Source organism: Mobula hypostoma, chromosome 1, assembly GCF_963921235.1.
Source record: "Mobula hypostoma chromosome 1, sMobHyp1.1, whole genome shotgun sequence".
NCBI classification, from domain to species: Eukaryota; Metazoa; Chordata; class Chondrichthyes; order Myliobatiformes; family Myliobatidae; genus Mobula; species Mobula hypostoma.
Window position 1 is genome coordinate 154,747,803 of NC_086097.1, and position 20,376 is coordinate 154,768,178.

The 20,376-nt window shown below is 40.3% G+C and overlaps 1 protein-coding gene across 1 annotated transcript in view; it reads right to left on the bottom strand.

The window, feature by feature from the left end:
- The window catches only part of col22a1 (collagen, type XXII, alpha 1), a 328,136-nt gene that overhangs the window by 12,857 nt on the left and 294,903 nt on the right, over positions 1–20,376 (bottom strand). Inside the window, exons 50-59 of the mRNA XM_063048837.1 lie at positions 19,780–19,833; positions 16,031–16,084; positions 15,702–15,755; positions 14,857–14,901; positions 13,752–13,805; positions 12,038–12,091; positions 7,317–7,370; positions 6,333–6,404; positions 1,494–1,529; positions 1,313–1,357 (exon numbers count right to left, since the gene is read on the bottom strand). Of these exons, the coding sequence (XP_062904907.1) occupies positions 1,313–1,357; positions 1,494–1,529; positions 6,333–6,404; positions 7,317–7,370; positions 12,038–12,091; positions 13,752–13,805; positions 14,857–14,901; positions 15,702–15,755; positions 16,031–16,084; positions 19,780–19,833 (522 nt within the window). The remainder of the gene's footprint in view (positions 1–1,312; positions 1,358–1,493; positions 1,530–6,332; positions 6,405–7,316; positions 7,371–12,037; positions 12,092–13,751; positions 13,806–14,856; positions 14,902–15,701; positions 15,756–16,030; positions 16,085–19,779; positions 19,834–20,376) is intronic.

Genomic DNA, 20,376 nt, shown 5'->3' on the forward strand with positions numbered 1-20,376 from the left:
ATTCCTTTATCATGATGACTCAATATATTTCACAGCAAATATACTGCTTACTAAGGTATTGTTAACTACCTCTACTGGTGTCAGTTGAGTTCTGAATTAATAACACAAAATACTCTGCAGATGCTGGGTTCAAAGCAACACTCACAACACGCTGGAGGAACTCAGCAGGTCAGGCAGCATCTGTGGAAATGATCAGTCAACGTTTCAGGCCAGAACCTTCAGGCCAGAGACTGAAAAGGGAAGGGGCAGAGGTCCTATAAAGAAGGTGGGGGGGGTGGGGAGGGTGGTAGGTTCCAGGTGAAAAACCAGTAAGGGGAAAGATAAAGGGGTGGGGGAGGGGAAGCAAGGAGGTAATAGGCAGGAAAGGTGAAGACGGAATAGGGGAAAACACAATGGGTAGTAGAAGGAGGCGGAACCATGAGGGAGGTGGTAGGGATAGGGAAAGGGAGGAGGAGGGAATTACTGGAAGTTAGAGAATTCTATGTTCATACCAAGGGGCTGGAGACTACCTAGACAATATATGAGGTGTTGCTCCTCCAGCCTCAGTTTAGCCTCATCATGGCTGTAGAGGAGGCCATGTATAGCCCGTAACGTTAACTGATCATTTCCACGGATGCTGCCCGACCTGCTGAGTTCCTCCAGAGTGTTGTGAATGTTGAGTTATGAATTAAGTTTATATCTATTAAGAAGTTAACCAATCATGGGCAGGGATCTGGAAATACAAATTTATTTGTTAGTGTCTTTTGCTTTTGACACCTTTTACAGAATCTGACACTGTTTTCTGTAAATTCCAATGGAATGAAAATGGATCAAAATTAAACTACTGGAAGAACTCAGTGAATCAAACAGGAGCTGTGGAAGGAAAGAAATGGTCAACATTTCAGATTGAGACCTTGGATTAGGAATGAAAAATGATTGGTTTTGTAAATAGCGAGTTTTTTTCCAGCCATATTTTCTCATCTACATTCAGCTTAGCTGGTGCACAAACCCAGAAGTTAATTACAGAAATCTTTGCCCATGCCTCAAGGCCAACAAACTATGCACCTACTTGCTTATTAAAACTGAACTGAATGTTACCTCAGTATTTTGAGGAATAAATAAGTAAACTGAAACAGTACTTGGCTACTGAGAGCATACAAGTTTCTGACTGATATTTGGTCTTTATGGAATTGGCTTTGACTATAACATACCTTTATTTTGATGTTTTTATATTGACCATTCTCTTTTGAGGGGTCTTTGATAAGAACCATCATTTTATTTAGTACTCAAGGTCTTGAAATAGATCATTTATCTTCCAGACAGAATCACTTACCCTTTCTCCTTTGGACCCCTGTTCACCAGGTTTGCCAGGATATCCCTGATTAAAGAAGTAAAGCATCCATGAAACAGTGAAGTGATATGGTCTATTGTTTAGTTCAGTACAAGGTAAATAATAACTATGAAGAGGTGATTTCTATTAGAAAATGAAAGGAAATGCAGAATGTATGACTTACTGTCTTGCCTGGAGCTCCTGTCTCTCCTGGAGGACCCTGTTCATGGAAGTATATAATTAGTATGTATAGCTATAAAGGCAAGATAGAAGGGAAGGAAATATTGGGTGACAAACAGATAAACAGGAGTAAGGATCTTACATTTAAGAGGCATTTAGACAGACATTTAAATAAGTAAGGCATAGAAGGATATGGTTCTAATCTGGCCAAATGATATTAATATACATGGACAAAAACAATAGCTTTCACATTATTTATTTATTATTATAACAACGTAGTAATTTTTTGTGTCTTGCACTGTACTGCTGCCAAAAACCAACAAATTTCATGATATCTATCAGTGATGATAAACCTGATACTGATGAATAAAGGACCAAAAGACCCATTTCTGCACTCTACAGCTCTATGAAACCAGTTGCCTTTTCAAGGTTAATCTATCATTTAATAAAATTATATTCAATCTCATGCCTCTCAATCCACCAGTTCAACATGCACATAATAATCAGCGACAATTAAAACTTTGTAAATATTAAAACATGTTTAGGAGAAAAAATAATTTAAAGTAAGAATGAGTAAAATAAAAACACACACCTGCACTTTCCATTTCAGTACGTATTATTTACTTGTTTTATTTTTTTTAAAAGATACAGCACATAACAGGTTGAAGAGCTTGTGCCACCAAATTACACCAATGTAACCAATCAACCTCCGAACCCGCATGTCTTTGGAATGTGGAAGGAAAGCCGAGCACCCAGAGGAAACCCACGTGGTCACATGGAGAAAACAGAAACTCCTTCAGACAGCGAAGGAATTGAATACAGCTGGTGTTGTAATAGCATTGCAGCATTGCACTAACCACGGTGCTATCATGCCACCCCAAATGTATCAGCAAAAGTAAATTCAAAACTTTAATATTTATGATCTGTGTTATCAATAAATATCAAAAAGTACAATGATTTTTTTATTACTTGAAATACTTGAGTTGAATCACTGAAATCAAAATATGATTTTCCATAATTTTTATTTCATTACCAGCAGCCCTTGGTTATAGTTCCTTTAATACATCAGCCACTGCAGTCGTGGATTGCAGGATCCCCATGGGGAGTGATTTATGCTCTCAGGCCACATCAAGCCCATTTCCCTTGCTTCCTTTCAATGCTTCATGAGACCGTGATGGACAGATCACCTTAACAGCCCTAACTATTTCACATGGGTCAAGTACAAATCTCATTACTGCCACTGTCAACTCGAAAGCAGCAGAATATGTGAATCATCCAGGTTTGCTTTAAGTATTTTTTACAACAATAACTCCTTTTTAAATCAGAACATTACAGATTATAGTAACTTCTGATTTGGCGTTAGCATACATTTAGCATACTGTATATCTAATACAATAAGAATGTGTGTAACCCAATTTCTTGAAATAAAGTTCATAAGAGGTTTAAATGGAGATTACAATCCTGAAAATTCCATGTAGAGTGTGGATGAACAGTATTGTTGTGAAAAATCAAATAATTTAAGATGCAATATTTGTATATTGAGAAGTCTTAGAAACAGCCTGTCATAGAAACATAGAAAACCTACAGCACAATACAGGCCCTTCGGCCCACAAAGCTGTGCCGAACATGTACTTAACTTAGAAATGACCTAGGGTTACCCATAGCCCTTCATTTTTCTGAGCTCCATGTACCGGTCCAGGAGTTTCTCAAAAGACCCTATCGTATCTGTCTCCACCACCGTCACCGGCAGCCCGTTCCATGCACTCACCACTCTCTGCACAAAAAACTTACCCCAGACACCTCCTCTATACCTTCTTCCAAGCACCTTAAAACTGTGCCCTCTCGTGCTAGCTGTTTCAGCCCTGGGAAAAAGCCTCTGACTATCCACACGATCAATACCTCTCATCATCTTATACACCTCTGTCAGGTCACCTCTCACCCTCCATTGCTCCAAGGAGAAAAGGCTGAGTTCACTCAACCTGTTTTCATAAGGCATGCTTCCCAGTCTGGGAACATCCTTGTAAAACTCCTCTGTACCCTTTCTCTGGTTTCCACATCCTTCCTGTAGTGAGGCGACCAGAACTGAGCACAGTACTCCAAGTGGGGTCTGACCAGGGTCCTATACAGCTGCAACATTACCTCTCGACTCCTAAACACAATCCCACGATTGATGAAGGCCAATGCACTGTATGCTTTCTTAACCACAGAGTCAACCTGCACAGCAGCTTTGAGTGTCCTATGGACTCAGACCCCAGGATCTGTCTGATCCTCCACACTGCCCAGAGTCTTACCATTAATACTATATTCTGTCAACATATTTGACCTACCAAAATGAACCACCTCACATTTATCTGGGTTGATCTTCATCTGCCACTTCTCAGCCCAGTTTTGCATCCTATCAATGTCCCGCTGTAACCTCTGACAGCCCTCCACACTATCCACAACAACCTCCAACTGACTGAATGATTTAAATATAAACACGACAAAGTCGACAGATGCAGGAAATCTAAAGCAACACACACACAAAGTGCTGGAGGAACTCAGCTGGTCAGGCAGCATCTATGGAAATGAATAAATCAATATTTTGGACCAAAACCCTTCTGAGAAGGAAAGGGGAAGATTTCAGAATAAAAAGGTGGAGGAGGGCAAGAATGCTAGCTGAAAGGTAATGGGTGAAGCCAGGTGAGCATAAAAGGACAAGGGCTGGAGAAGAAGGAATCGGACAGGAGAGGAGAGTGAGCAATAGAAGAATGAGAAGGAGGAAGGAATCTGGGGGAAGGAATAGGCAGGTGAAAAGAGGTAAATGGTCGGAGTGAGGAATAGGGAACATTTGTGAATGATTTAAATTATGGTTAGAATTTGCTCCAGATTCCAACACCTGCAATCTCTTGTGTCTCCATGGTTAGGATTTTAATTGGTCATTCAAAACAAAAATAGTTGTTTATCTTTGTCTTTAGGAAATGTAAATTGTTACAATACATGTAGTGAAATTATGATCAAGTTGTGATGGGAAACAAGTGCTCTACAGTTTCTGGTTATTTTAAGTGTAGTTTAAGTGTGATAGTGAAAGCTTATGAGGCTCTTTTGCCTTGCAGCAGTTTGATTTCTTGTTCCATATTCCAGCATCTACCTCTCTTATGTCTCCAGAAATAGATGAATACTTGATAAGCAAGGGGACGAAAAGTTACTGTGGCTAAACAGGAATGTGCAATTAAGGTCACCATCAGAACAACCACAAACTGATTAAAGGTGCAGCAGGCCAAATTCAATAGTTCCACTGCAAGCTCCTTTCCCTTCGGCTTGTAATTTATTTCTCACCATATAATTATCCAATTCCTTCTGGAAGACCACAATGGAACCTCCCTCCATCACATCTGCAGGCAGTGAGTTTGAGAATCTAAATACATGCCGTGTTAAAAATAGGTCACTCTTGTTCTTAATAATCTTCCCTTTTATCTTACACTTCATGTCCTCTAGTTCTTAACATTTCATCAATTCATATCTACCAGAAAATACACTCACTCACTCACTCTACCCAATCCTTGTAACTTTAGTGAATACACAAGAGACTGCAGAGGCTAGGTTCTGGAGCAATAACAACCTACTAGAAGAACTCAGTGGGTTAGGCGGCACCTGTGGGAGAAAAGGAATTGACAATCTTCTGAGTGGAAAACCTGAATCAGAACTGGTGAGTTTAAGGTTGAAACTCTGCATCAGTTCCAATGCAGGGTTTCAATCCAAAATGGGAGAATTACTGTCTGCCCATAGATGTTGTCTGATGTGCTGAGTTCCTCCAGCAGATTGTTTGTTGCATGTAATTTTAGTCCCTCATCCTAGGAACTAAGGAAGTCTTTTTTGGACTCTCTCCAATGCTTTCATGTCCTTGTTTTAATTATGTGGCCAGATTTGAACAGAATATTCCAATTAATATTTAAGTGATTGAAAGGATCAGGGTGACTTCTCTCTTTCCTAGTTCTCATGAGTGGATAGCAATTGTCATCCTAGTATGTAAGGAAGAAGAAAGAATACAGAGAACTATTCCTTTGTTAGCCTAATGACAGTAACAGGGAAATGCTGTAATAAAGCATGTCAAAGTAGAACACTTTAAAGGCAATAAGAAGATTGAGCAGAGTCATTTTGGTTGGAAAGTAGGAGAGCGGAATATTTTGTAAATGTAGAAGATTTTAATTTTGATGTTCAGTGGCACTTACAGTATGTGTTTTTGTTCACAAGTCACAATTAACTCAAGACAAATGGTATGTGGGTCTTTGTTATAAAAGTGGAGTAAATATATCTTGTAGTAATTATATTGGCTGTTGGTGAAAATGCACATGAAGCATTGTCTACAGTTTAGCTGCCTTATCCAAAAGAGGATATGTTTGCCTTGTAAAGGGTGCAGGGAAAATTCACTAGAATGATTCCAAAGATGGCAATTTTTTTCTTTGCTTGATGAGATATTGAGCAGATTGGGTCTACATTCTCTTGAGTTTAGAAGAATGACATATCTCACTGAAAATTAAAGATCTTGCAGGTTGGATCCAGGAAGAATGTTCTGCTGAGAAATCTATAATCAGGGGTTATGGCATTCAGAATCAGTAGTAGATTACTTAAGAATGCAATAAGGAGGAACTTCAAGTTATCTTCACCAGAAGGCTGTGTGAGTCGAGCCATTATGTCCAGATATACAGCGAAAGGATGGATGAGCTGGCAAATCAGCTATGATTTATATTATCGTCAGAACAGGCTTGAAATGCAAGATAGCTCACCATTCTTGCTTCTGTTCCTTACATTTTTTAACAGAACCATTCAGTTTTGAGAATGGAATAAAACGAATGATACTCACACGAGATCCTGGTAGCCCTAGAACTCCTGGAAACCCTGGATCTCCATTTGATCCTTTTGAACCCTTTGGTCCCTAAAATTCAAAATAATTTCTAATAATACAGTAATTTCTAATAATTTCTAATAATACTAGTTTAATCTCTAAAATAAGATAAAAGTAGATAAGTCAATTAATCAGTACAAAATTCATGTTTTTGGCATAGACAAAGTACTTTATGAAGAGGGTTACTTAACACAAAAAAAATTTGTTTTATAACATGAATGAAAAAAGGGCACAATTTTGAAATCTTGGCTCACTGCATGATTACAAAATGTTTGCTTTTAATTTTTCATATCTTTCTTCTCTTTTCTAAATAAGTTGTTTCTTTCTAGCAGGTGTTGATGATGAAGTTATTACTGTTAAAGTTGACTCTATCCTCACCAAAACAAAATTAAAAGGTGTGTCTACTAGGAAGTCTGCACAGGAGAGCCATTTGAATTTTCTGTCTCTGTTGTCCATGGACACTGCCATCAACAATGATAGTTTCATTAACATGACAGTTTGGTTCACAAAGCATAGATTAGAAACCAAACCTGTAGCACTCATGAAATAATCAAAAACTGAACATATTAAAATTAATGATACCAACGTTAAAAATAATTATACTAATAATGGATACTTATTAATGTCTAGTCTCCTAACATACAACCGTTCAATCTTTTGAATCATTCAGTCTTTTTGAGAAGTCTTTTTGTTTTTAATGGAACATTATAAGTTTCCGTGATCTGATCACCAGTTGGTGAAGCTTAATCAAATAACGCATCCAATAAACAATACCCTTTGTAAAATACATGCATTCAAAACAAGCAGAATTCACTCTTCCATCCCTACAGAAAAATGCACATATTTATTTTCATCAACCATTCTCCCACCCCCCATCACTTCCCAAAACCCAACTGCACAATGCACATTTTTCTTCTATTTATTGTTAACTGTGGGACCTACCGGTAGACCTGGTTCACCGGGCTTTCCTTCAGGTCCAGAAGGGCCAGGTTTACCCTGTAAAGAATTACACACGTTATTTCAAAGTTCAAAGTAAGTTTATTATCAACATACTGTACATATATGTCACCATACACAGTATAATCCTGAGATTCATCTCTTGTGGGTGTTCACAGTAGATACAAGAAACACAGTAGAATTAATGAAAGACCATATCCCACAAGACTGACGAACTCCTAATATGCAAAAGACAATAAACTTTGCAATAAAAAAGAGGGAAAAAAGAGAGAAAGACTAATAAACAAACAAACAAGCAAGCAAACAATAAATAATTAAATAAATAGATAAATAAGTGATAAATATGAGAACATGAGATGAATTGTCCTTGAAAGTGAGTCCATAGGTGTGAGAACAGTTCAGCGATGGGGTGAGTGAAGTTGATTGAAATTACCCCTTCTGGTCCGATAGCCTGATGGTTGAAGGGTAATAACTATTCCTGAACCTGGCGTTGTGCGTCCCAAGTCTCCTGTACTTCCTTTCTAATGGCAGCAGCAAGAAGAGAGCATGGCTCGGATGGTGGGGATCCCTGACGATGAATGCTGCTTTCCTGCAACAGTGCTCCTTGTAGATGTGCTCATTGATAAGGAGGGTTTTACCCATGATACACTGGGTTGTATCCACTACTTCTGTCGGCTTTTCCGTTCAAGGGCATTGTTGTTTCCACACCAGGCCATGATGCAACCAGTTAATATGCTCTCCACCACACATCTATAGAAGCTTGACAAAGTTTTAGATGTCATGTCAAGTCTTCACAAACTTCCAAAAAAGTAGAGGTTCTGTTGTGCTATGTTAATAAGGACACTTAAGTGCTGGACTCAGAACAGATCCTCTGAAATGATAATACTGAAAAATTTGAAGTTGCTGACCCTCATTGCCTCTAATGACCTGCTGACGACTGGCTCATGGACCTTTGGTTTTCTTATTCTGAAGTCATTAATCAGCTCCTTGGTCTTGTTGCCATTGAGTGAGAGGGTGTTGTTGCGGCACTATTCAGTCAAATTTTTAGTCTCCCTCGTAGTGATTAGCACAATGCTTTACAGTACCAGCGAGCCAGGTTTATCTCCTACTCCTCCCTGTGACTGCGTAGGTTTCCTCCAGGTGCTCCAGTTTCCTCCCACAGTCCAAAAACGTACCAGTTGGTAGGTTAGTTGTGAATTGTAAATTGTCCCTGATTAGGTAGGATTAAATCTGAGTGTTAAAAGGCCTGAACAGATTAGATATGGCAAAGTTATTTCCCATGGTAGGGGAGTCTAGGACAAGAGGGCACCACTTCAGGATTGAGGGACATCCATTTAGAACAGAGTTGTGGAGAAATCACTTTAGTCAGAGGATGGTAAATCTGGGGAATTTATTGCCATGAGCAGCTGTGGAGGCCAAGTCATTGGATGCATTTAAGGCAGAGATATATAGGTTCTTGATTAGCCAGAGCATCAAAGGGTATGGGGAGAAGGCAGTGGTGTGGGGATGACTGGAAGAATTGAATCAGCCCATGATTGAATGGCGGAACAGACTTGATGGGCCAAATGACCTACTTCTGCTCCTATATCTTATGGTCTTAAATTGAGGGGGTGCTGGGCTGCGTGGCTCAAAGGGCTGGAAGGGATGATTCTACACTGTATCTCAATGAATGAATGAATAAATAAATAATAAATAAATTTGCCAATTCATCACCATATTTGATACAGCCAAAAACAGTGGTGTTATCAGCAAACTTGTATATGACACTGGAATCGTGAATAGCCTCACTGTTTTAAGTATAAAGTGCATAGAGCAGAAGGCTAAGCACACAGCCTTGTGGTTCTCCTTTTCTGATGGTGATTGTGGAGGAGATATTGTTGCCAATCCTAACTGACTGTGGTCTACAAGTGAGGAATTTGAGGATCCAGTTGCAGAGGGAAGTATTGAGGCCTAGGACTTGAAGCTTACTGATGAGTTTTAAGGGGATCATCATATTGAATGCAGAGCTGTAGTCAATGAATGTATGCAACTTCACTGTCCATATGTTCCAGGGTTGAGTGAAGAGCCAATGAAATCAGATCTGCTGTTGATCTATTGTGATGGTAGGCAAATTGCAGCAGATCTAAGTCACTGCTCAGATAAGTGTTGATTTCTTCATCACCAACCTGTCAAAGCACTTCATCATTGTACATGTATGTGCAACTGGATGATAGTCAGTGAGGCAGGTCACCAGGTTCTTTTTAGGCACCGGTATAATTGAAGCCTACTTGAGACGGGTGGGTACCTCAACTCCTGAAGGTATTGATAAACATTCCAGCCTGTTGATTGACACAGGTCTCTAGTGCTCAGCCAGGTACCCTGTCTGGGCTGGATGCTTTCTGCGGGTTCACTCTCCTGCAGGATGCTCTCACGACACTTCTCACGCTCTTAAACTTTTCGATGGTTTTAAGTTCCCTGGCCCCCACTGCTTTATTTTCACCATGGATGTCCAGTCCTTATATACTTCCATCCCCCATCAGGAAGGTCTCAAAGCTCTACGCTTCTTTTTGGATTCCAGATCTAATTAGTTCCCCTCTACCACCACTCTGCTCCGTCTAGCGGAATTAGTCCTTACTCTTAATAAGTTCTCCTTTTGCTCCTCCCATTTCCTCCAAACTAAAGGTGTAGCTATGGGCACCCGTATGGGTCCTAGCTATGCCTGCCTTTTTGTTGAGTTTGTGGAACAATCTATGTTCCGTGCCTATTCTGGTATCTGTCCCCCACTTTTCCTTCGCTACATCGACGACTGCATTGGCGCTGCTTCCTGCACGCATGCAGAACTCGTTGACTTTATTAACTTTGCCTCCAACTTTCACCCTGCCCTCAAGTTTACCTGGTCCATTTCCGACACCTCCCTCCCCTTTCTAGATCTTTCTGTCTCTGTCTCTGGAGACAGCTTATCCACTGATGTCTACTATAAGCCTACTGACTCTCACAGCTATCTGGACTATTCCTCTTCTCACCCTGTCTCTTGCAAAAACGCCATCCCCTTCTCGCAATTCCTCCGTCTCCGCCGCATCTGCTCTCAGGATGAGGCTTTTCATTCTAGGACGAGGGAGATGTCTTCATTTTTTAAAGAAAGGGGCTTCCCTTCCTCCACTATCAACTCTGCTCTTAAACGCATCTCCCCCATTTCACGTACATCTGCTCTCACTCCATCCTCCCACCACCCCACTAGGAATAGGGTTCCCCTGGTCCTCACCTACCACCCCACCAGCCTCCGGGTCCAACATATTATTCTCCGTAACTTCCGCCACCTCCAACGGGATCCCACCACGAAGCACATCTTTCCCTCCCCCCCCCTGCATTCCGCAGGGATTGCTCCCTACACAACTCCCTTGTACATTCGTCCCCCCCATCCCTCCTCACTGATCTCCCTCCTGGCACTTATCCGTGTAAGCGGAACAAGTGCTACACATGCCCTTACACTTCCTCCCTTACCACCATTCAGGGCCCCAAACAGTCCTTCCAGGTGAGGCATCACTTCACCTGTGAGTCGACTGGGGTGATATACTGCGTCCGGTGCTCCCGATGTGGCCTTTTATATATTGGTGAGACCCGACGCAGACTGGGAGACTGCTTTGCTGAACATCTACGCTCTGTCCGCCAGAGAAAGCAGGATCTCCCAGTGGCCACACATTTTAATTTCACATCCCATTCCCATTCTGACATGTCTATCCACGGCCTCCTCTACTGTAAAGATGAAGCCACACTCAGGTCGGAGGAACAACACCTTATATTCCGTCTGGGTAGCCTCCAACCTGATGGCATGAACATTGACTTCTCTAACTTCCGCTAAGGCCCCACCTCCCCCTCGTACCCCATCTGTTACTCATTTTTATGCACACATTCTTTCTCTCACTCTCCTTTTTCTCCGTCTGTCCCTCTGAATATACCTCTTGCCCATCCTCTGGGTCACCCCCCCTCCTTGTCTTTCTTCCCGGACCTCCTGTCCCATGATCCTCTCGTATCCCCGTTTGCCTATCACCTGTCCAGCTCTCGGCTCTATCCCTCCCCCTCCTGTCTTCTCCTATCATTTTGCATCTCCCCCTCCCCCTCCAGCTTTCAAATCCCTTACTCACTCTTCCTTCAGTTAGTCCTGACGAAGGGTCTCAGCCTGAAACGTCGACTGCGCCTCTTCCTATAGATGCTGCTTGGCCTGCTGCGTTCACCAGCAACTTTGATGTATGTTGCTTGAATTTCCAGCATCTGCAGAATTCCTGTTGTTAGCTTGGATGTAATGATCTGAGTGGTGTTTTCCCATGCTGCAGGTCTGAAGCTGACTGTATAGGTCGGTTCAGATAGCTGCATCACAGGGAGAGTTCCTTTAGTTATTGTTTCGAATTGCCTATAGTTGACACACTGAGCTCAAGAGTCTGGAAGCTCTGTTGCAGCTTTATAAACTCCAGTTAGGCTGCATCTGGAGTATTGCATCCATTATAGGAAGGTTGGGTAGTTTTCTCCGGAGTGGCAGAGACTAAGAGAAGTTAATAAAAGTAAAAATAAGTTATAGATGGAGGAGACATCTGGTATCCTTTTCCAGGGGCTGAAACATCTAATACTACTGGGCATTCACTTAAGGTGAGAGGAGGCAATTAAAAAGGAAATGTGCAGAGGCAGTTTATTGAGGCTTTAAGCAACAGGTAATGGTAGTGTTTATATCTTACCTGATCACCTCTCAAACCAGGAGGACCTTGAGATCCCATAGGTCCTTGTTCTCCCTAAAAAGATAAACAGTGCTCCATTGTAAAATACATACTTTCAAAACAAACAGAATTTTATAAAGACATCAGTTAAAAGGAAAAAAATATATATTTATTGAAATAACACTTTAAATTGGCATTCTGTGAATCAGGCATCCTGACTGCTGTAGATTCTTAAGAAAAACTTGCAGACTTTGACTTCATTGGATGACACTGGTGCTGTAATGAATTGCAAAGAACAATGACACCAGACCAAGACCGATCTATTGTGGTACTGTAGTAACTTGACTCATTGATTGTGATCATTCTTCTGCCTAAAAGATGAACTTGGACGTCAAGGATTTGCATGTACTCATACCAGTTACTGGCATAGGAATTACTAACCTCCCCCTCCCCCACAAAAAAACAAACATGGATTCTAAGTTACAGTATTAGAAGTTCACATCTTTATTCTATTTCAGATATTCTTACCCAAACTTCCTTAAATCTTTGATCAAAACTACTGATGGATATTTGTTTCCCTTCTCTGGCTTTTGCTAACCTGGGGTCAAGATGATTGATTAATATCCAACAAATACCTTTCTGCCTGATACAAGACAAAATAAAGTCACAGGACATCTCGAAGTGTTTAGGAGACAGGTGATGTATCAGCAGTTGCTGGAGTAACGGCACGTTATTAAATGACTGTAGGAGTACAGAAGGCTACAGAGACAGGGTTAAGCTTTCCGTGGTAAACATTCCACAGGGTTAACAACATCTTTGTGTCAAGAAAAAATACTTTCTTGTATCACTCTTAAATGTCTTATCCAATATCCCAAGACACTGACACCTGGTTCAAAACCCTCAGTGTGGGAAACAACCTCCCTGCATCCAGAGAGGCACTATTAGAAGTTTGTATGTTTCACTGAGTTTTCTTATTCTAAACCCTAATGAATATATACTCAGTCTATTTTCGTAGAACTGTTTATTCTACGTAATGATGAGAGTCCAGAGATCTGTTTGTTTGTTTGCTACTTTTTCATGTTACCCAACTTAAATTGAGCTTTTGTGCGAGTTAGATGAATCTTCTGCTTTACAAGTGATTTCTATGTTACAGCTGTTTGAGTTATGGAAATTAGCTTTTGCAATCAATACACAAAAATCTTAATTATGGAATAATATTTGCTGCAGTTGAATTTGTCTGAGAAAAAAGTAAACTGCGAAAGACACAGATTGTGTCTATATTTTTAAACTTGCATTTCTTGATGCATGTGAAGTTGGAGTTTTTCAATGAGATATGTTCATTTAGCAATCTGTTTCTATTTATCAAATAAACAGGCTGCAGGCCAAATCTCTAGCTAAAGTTCTGACAAACTTTTAACTTCGAATCAATTACTAATTGTCTTCTTTGGTGGCCATGCATTTCCATCACTAGAGGTCCATCCTTCATTATAAAATTTGTTAGTTTGCGTGAAGTAATATGTTCATAATTTTGAAAAATGGAATTTATAAGACAAATGCTAATGTATGATTACATTATGTCTTGTAACACAAAGGAAAATAATTAACACTGTAGGTAAAATAGAGCACATGGAATGAGGCCAAATTCTCAAAAGGCTATGATGTTTCATGTGTGATATATAAATATATATTTAATTAAATTAAAGAAAACTCTAGTTTTGTTTGATTGAACACTTACATCCTTTCCAGGTATACCTGGTGGACCTGGTGGCCCGGCCATCCCGGTTTCCCCCTGCCAGAAAAGAAAATTACTTTTAAAGGACTTCTTCACCACCTTATAATTTCTGAACTTAGTATGACAACATTTTGGCTCAGGAAGGTTTATTTTTTTATCTGGACAGATGTCTTTTCACATCTTGAAACAAAACAGGCTCTACATCAGAAATATTAGAATCAATGGCAATTAATAAAAAAAAGAATTGCTAGAACTGATTTGGTATTGAACATATTTTCCCAAGACTCCCAACAACAATAGAGTGGCAGAAAGGGTCTTACCAAGTAAAAAAGGTCAATGTCTTGTTTAAGTCTATATGCTTAGGCAAAGCACTACACATTGAAACAATGCCAGAAAGCCAATACAAGGGAAAAAAATCATTTTAAATACTCATAGTGCACTTTCTCACCTGCTTCTCCATTGCAAATAGATACTTACTGTTGTTATCACATTTAATACATCTGGCATGCCATGCTTCCCTCTATCAGAATTCTTATTCGTTTATTTGGAAAACCGTATTAGATCAGACACTTTAGTTGTTCACAAAGGCAGAATTTCTTTCTTTAAATCATTACTTCAGTGTTAAGCATGATTGCCTTAATATTGAAACTTGTAAAATTTCAATGATAATTGCCAAACAAGTAACTTCCTATGCACAGTTATTCTTTTAAATTTACTAACTATACATAAGCCATCTTTAAAAAAGGTCTTTAAACACTAATATCTTTGCCTCTGATGTTGTTTTTTCTTCTGAGTACCTCCACTGCTTTCTGTTTTTAGGTCAGATTGCCACCATCTGCTGTATGATGAATTTATCAAAATCTTTTAATTAATTATTATTCTTCCCACTAGCCTGAGGAATGCTATAAACCAAGTTAAATAATATTTAGTCTTTTCTGGATGAGCAAGAAAATGAACGTTGGGTAAAATTTACATTGCGGGAATACTAACTCCATCTAAAGTGCATGGGCATCTGAGTGTGATACAGGACTTTTTACATCAGTAATATGCACAGTTTTTCCTGATTTTCCATATTTCAGCCTTCGGGTTTTATGTTTCCAGTACTTACTCTCGGACCAATCAAACCATCTGCACCCCTCTGGCCTTTAAAACCCTGTGTAAAAGAAATTTTGAAGTAATGGGTCAGATAGTTATTTGTGACAGTCCAAACTTGCACTTCAAAATAAGGCCCTTTAAAAATTTACTTGTCTTCTTTGTGACGCAATAAGGGTGGTCTCTAAGAATATTTTGGTGTTTCATATGTTCGGAATCTTTATATTTAAGGAGGCAGCAAATATGATTGAGTTCAGTCATCATCCAGTCCCTGTATTTCAGGGTGTACTTGGATTGCTGAAGGAGAAAGTCTCAGTTGTGGGACGGAGGTGGGGAGGGTGGCATAGTAACGTAGCAGTCAGCATAACACTTTATAGTGCCGGTAATTGGGGTTCAATTCCTGCTACTGTCTGTTTACATGTTTACCCACGCTCCCAACCCCACTCCCCTGCCCACCCTCCCCCCAACCCCACCTGTGACCATGCAGATTTCCTCCAGGTGCTCGTGTGTCCTCCAATGTTCAAGAAAGATGTAGGGGTTAAGGTTAGTAAATTGTGAGCATGCTACATTGGCTCCAGAGGCACGGTGACACGTGCAGGCTGCCCCAGCACATAGTCAGACTGATTTAGTTATTGACGCAAACGGTGTTTTTCACTGTATGTTCATGTGACAAATAAAGCTAATCTCATTTTACCTTATCTTATCATCTCGCAATTGGAATACGCTTTAAATGCATATGCCTGGCCAAATTAAAGCACAATATCTGAAATGAATTCAGATGAGTCCTCAATATAAAAAATTAGTACCTTGGATCTCATACACTGCAGGCGTAGGAGTTAATATTAACAATTCAGTACTTACTGGGATTCCGCGGAGTCCATTCCTGCCAGGAGGTCCAGGGATACCTGGCCTCCCCTAAAACATTAAAGCAGAGACTGTTGAATAATGGTTTTCCATGACATAAAATGTTTTTAAACATTCCTTGTTGATATTAACATTACATAAAACAATGTTTAATGCCAAACATATACAATTTCTATTTCTGAATTTTTAAAAGGATGTTACCCACGATCTGAACTCTTTTATGATGGATTGTATATAAATTGCTTTATTTCCCCATTAGGAAGATTGGAATTTTACATTTGTAATTTGGACCTGGATGTTGTGAGATAAAAGTCTTAGCTTCTTACCGGCTCTCCAGCACGTCCAGGTTTACCATCTTTTCCATTTTTTCCTGGAAGTCCCTGAATATCATACAAAGAACAATCTTTATTTCTGTCTAGAGCAGTTTCCAAAGTATTCCAAATTTTCAGAAGACATTTGATAAAGTGCCACACATGAGGCTGCTTAACAAGATGAAATCGTATTGTGTTACAGGAAAGATACTAACATAGAAAATGAAATGATTGACAGGCAGGAGGCAGTAAGTGGGAATAAAAGGGGCCTTTTCTGGTTGGTTGCCAGTGACTAACGGTGTTCCTTAGGGGTTAGTATTGGGACCGCTGCTTTTCACATTGTTTGTCGATGATTTAAATAATGAAATTGATGATTTTGTGGCAAAGTTTCTGGATGATACGAAGATAGGAGATGGGGTAGGTAGTGCTGAGGAAGCAATACGATTGCAGCAGGATTTAGACAAATTGGAAGAATGGGCAAAAAAAGTGGCAGATTGAATAGAGTGTTGGGAAATGTATGACAATGTATTTTGGTAAAAAGAACAATAGTGCAGACTATTATCTAAATGGGGAGAAAATTCAAACATCAGAGGTGTAGAAGGATTTAGGAGTCCTCGTGCAAGACTCTCAGAAGGCTAATTTACAGGTTGAGTCTCTGTTAAAGAAAGCAAATGCAATGTTGGCATTCATTTCAAGGGGGAATAGAATATAAAAGCAAGGAGATAATGCTGATTCTTCATAAGATACTCGTTATGCCACATTTGAAGTATTGTCAATGGTTTTGGGCCCCATATCTCAGAAAGAATGTTTTGTCATTGGAGAGAGTCTGGCAAAGGTTCACGAGGATGATTCCGGGAATGAATGGATTAATATACGAGAAGATCTTGACAGCTTTGGGCCTCACTAGAATTTAGAAGAATGTGAGGGGGTGAGGGAGGATCTCATTGAAACCTTGCGAATATTGAAAGAACTAGACAGAGTGGATGTAGAGAGGATGTATCATACCATAGGGTGGTATCCAGAACCAGAGGGCGTAGCCTCAAAATTGAGGGGCAACCTTTTGGAACAGAAATAAGGAAGCATTTTTTCAGTCTATGGAATGCTCGGCACAGACTGCAGTAGAGGCCAAGTCCATGGGTATATTTAAGGCAGAAGTTGATCGTTTCCTGATCAGTCAGGGCATCAAAAGATATGGCGAGAAGGCAGGTGTATGGGGTTGAGTGGGATCTGGGATCAGCCATGATGGAATGGTGGAGCAGACTTGATGGGCTGAATAGCCTAATTCTTCTCCTATGTCGTATGGTCTTATCCTGAATAGCCCTAGTGTACTAATTCCTAATTGGGTATCACTGCATAGGGATTCACTATAAAGAAATTACACAAGGATTTTATTCCACACACCAGGCCTCACAAAGTTAGTAGAGTTTGTTAGAGATGAATGGGAAAACAAGGCTCATCTAGGAGGAGATAAATGGAAAGCTTTGTAGTAGGAAATGGAAGAGTAGTTGCTGAGAATGGAGTCAAATAGAGGGAGGTTAGATTTAAGCAAAGTCTACTTTAAAGCAGTCCATTGTGAGTGAGGACAACTTCCCTCCCCTGAAGGTTCTAAGTGGCTAATTAGGCCAATGTGCAATTACAAACTCTGTCACAGGTGCATTCAGATCTGCTTGATGGGTTGAGCAGGTAAGGTGCTGACCTCATTCTGCTCTTCACTGGGATTTCATGTACACCCGATGAAGGGTCTGAGGTGCCCCTTCTCCACTTTAATCAGCCACACATTGGCGATTCCGATGTTAGAGAGAATGTTACATTCTTTCCAAGGATGTGTTGAGAACACCTTTGAGCAGAGAGTGGGGCAGTATGGAGAAACCTTAGTCCTTGCACATAAAACAGGTACCCAGTTCTTTCATCTTGTATGCACCAGAGCAAACTGATCACATTACAGTGGTACAGGGGGCTTGTCAAGTTGGGGCAGAAAAGGAATGCAGTGGGATGATATATTTAGGTGAATACACACAGTAATACACACTTGGTGGCCACTTTATGAACTACAGGAATGGAACCTAGAATCAGAATCACTGGCATATGATGTGAAATTTGTGAGTAGTTTGGTTTTCGGCTCAATAGCCCATTTGCTTCAAGGTTCAGTATGTTGTGCATTCAGAGATGCTTTTCTGCACCCCATTGTTATAATGCATGATTATTTGAGTTAATGTCAGCTTGTACCAGTCTGATCATTCTCCTCTGACCTCTCTCATTAACAAGGCTTTTTCATCCACAAAGCTGCCAGTCACTGGATGTTAGTAGAATCATCCCAGCACTCCCTTGAATCCAAGCATGTCCTTACTTAAGTAATGCCACCAAACACATACACAGCATCACACACAAAATATAGGAGGCCATAGATGGACATATCGGAATGGGAATGGGAAGTGGAAGTTAAATGAGTGGCCACTGGGAGATCCCGCTTGTTCTGGCAGATGGAGTGTAGAAACCTGGCGGTGGTCTCCCAATCTACATCCGGTCTCACCGATACACAGAAGGCCATACCGGGAACACCGAAGACAGTAAATGACCACAACAGACTCACGGGTGAAGTGTCGCCTCACCTGGAAGGACTGTTTAGGGCCCTGAATGGTAGTGAGGAGGATGTGCAAGGGCAAATGTCCACTGGCATGATAAGGCCACACTTATATTCCATTTGGGTAGCCTCCGACCTGATGGCATGAACATTGATTGCACAAACTTCTGGTAATACCTCCCAACACCCCCTCCCCACTTCACCATTTCCCATCCACTTTTCCCTTTCTCACCTTATCTCCTTGCCTGCCCTTCGCCTTCCTCTGCTGCTCTCCCAAGGCCTTCTGTCGCTTTCACTAATCAACTTCCCAGCACTTTACTTCATCCCTCCCCCTCCAGGTTTCACCTACCGTTTGGTGTTTCTCTCTCCCTTGCCCCCACCCTTTAAATCTACTCAGCTTTTTTCTTCAGTCCTGCCAAAGGGTTTCAGCCTGAAATGTTGACTGTTCCCTTTTCCATAGATGCTGCCTGGCCTGCTGAGTTCCTCCAGCATTTTGTGTGTGTTGCTCAGATTTCCAACATCTGCAGATTTTCTCTTGTTTGTGTACACAGCATTTCGTCTTAAGTACATAATGGAATACCTTGGGATATCATAGTTTAATATCACATGCTGTTCTGGAAGATATTTTCTTGAGATTCCACCAGTATTGAATCAGGTTTAATATCACCAGCATATGTTGTGAAAATTGTTAAGTATTGGTACTTTCTTAGAGTTGTTCCCGCTCGTCCGTCACAGCACTACCGGAAATGTAATTGAAATACCATATAAATAGATTTCTTTGAAACATGGTGAAAATTATGTTGTAACAGTGTGAAATCCTTGTCCATTATGTGCTACTCAGCAATTCTAATTTTTTATATATGTAATGTTGGAATGAAACAAAACAGAATGTAGAACTACGCAAACACGAGGAAATCTGCAGATGCTGGAAATTCAAGCAACACACGCAAAAAATGCTGGTGGAACGCAGCAGGCCAGGCTTTCGTTTTGGGCTTTGGGTCTGGCCTGAAATGTCGACTGTACCCCTTCCTGTAGATGCTGCCTGGCCTGCTGCATTCACCAGCATTTTTGAGAATATAGAACTAATTTACTTACAAAACAGAAAGTAGAACTACATTACTTACAGAACAGAATGTAGAACTCAATTACTTTCAAAACAGAATGTAGAACTAAGATTACTTACAGGTGGTCCTATCAATCCTGGTGGACCTTGGATTCCTGGAGCACCATCTTTTCCCTGAGAATATTCATAGATTTAACCATTATCAATATATTTTGTCAGCAGTTGGTCAATACATTGTGTTTAGTTACATTCTCCTCTTGATATCATATTTCAAATATGATAAACACAGTTTTTAAAGTTTCCAGAAATATACTGAACGACGAGCACTGCATGAGTGGCTATTCACACAAAATGCTGGAGGAACACAGCAGGTCAGGGAATAAATGATCAATGTTTTGGGCAAGGCCCTTCATCGGGACTCTGCTGAGGGTTCCTTTAGTATTTTGAGTGTATATCTCAAAATTTACAGCATCTGCATTTTTGCCAAGAAATTTTTCCATTTGCACCTTTCATCTGCAGATCATGATTTGGAGCCATTTAAATTCTCTTTTACTACAGTAACTATTTCAAGTATAAATTGTCGTCAGTGACATGGTACTGAACACTTACAATGTAGTTCACCAAAGCATAACTGTCACTATTTTGGCATCATTCATGCAAATGATTACATCATTAATGTGTACCAAACTGATTGCTGCCTTACTGCCAAAAATTGGA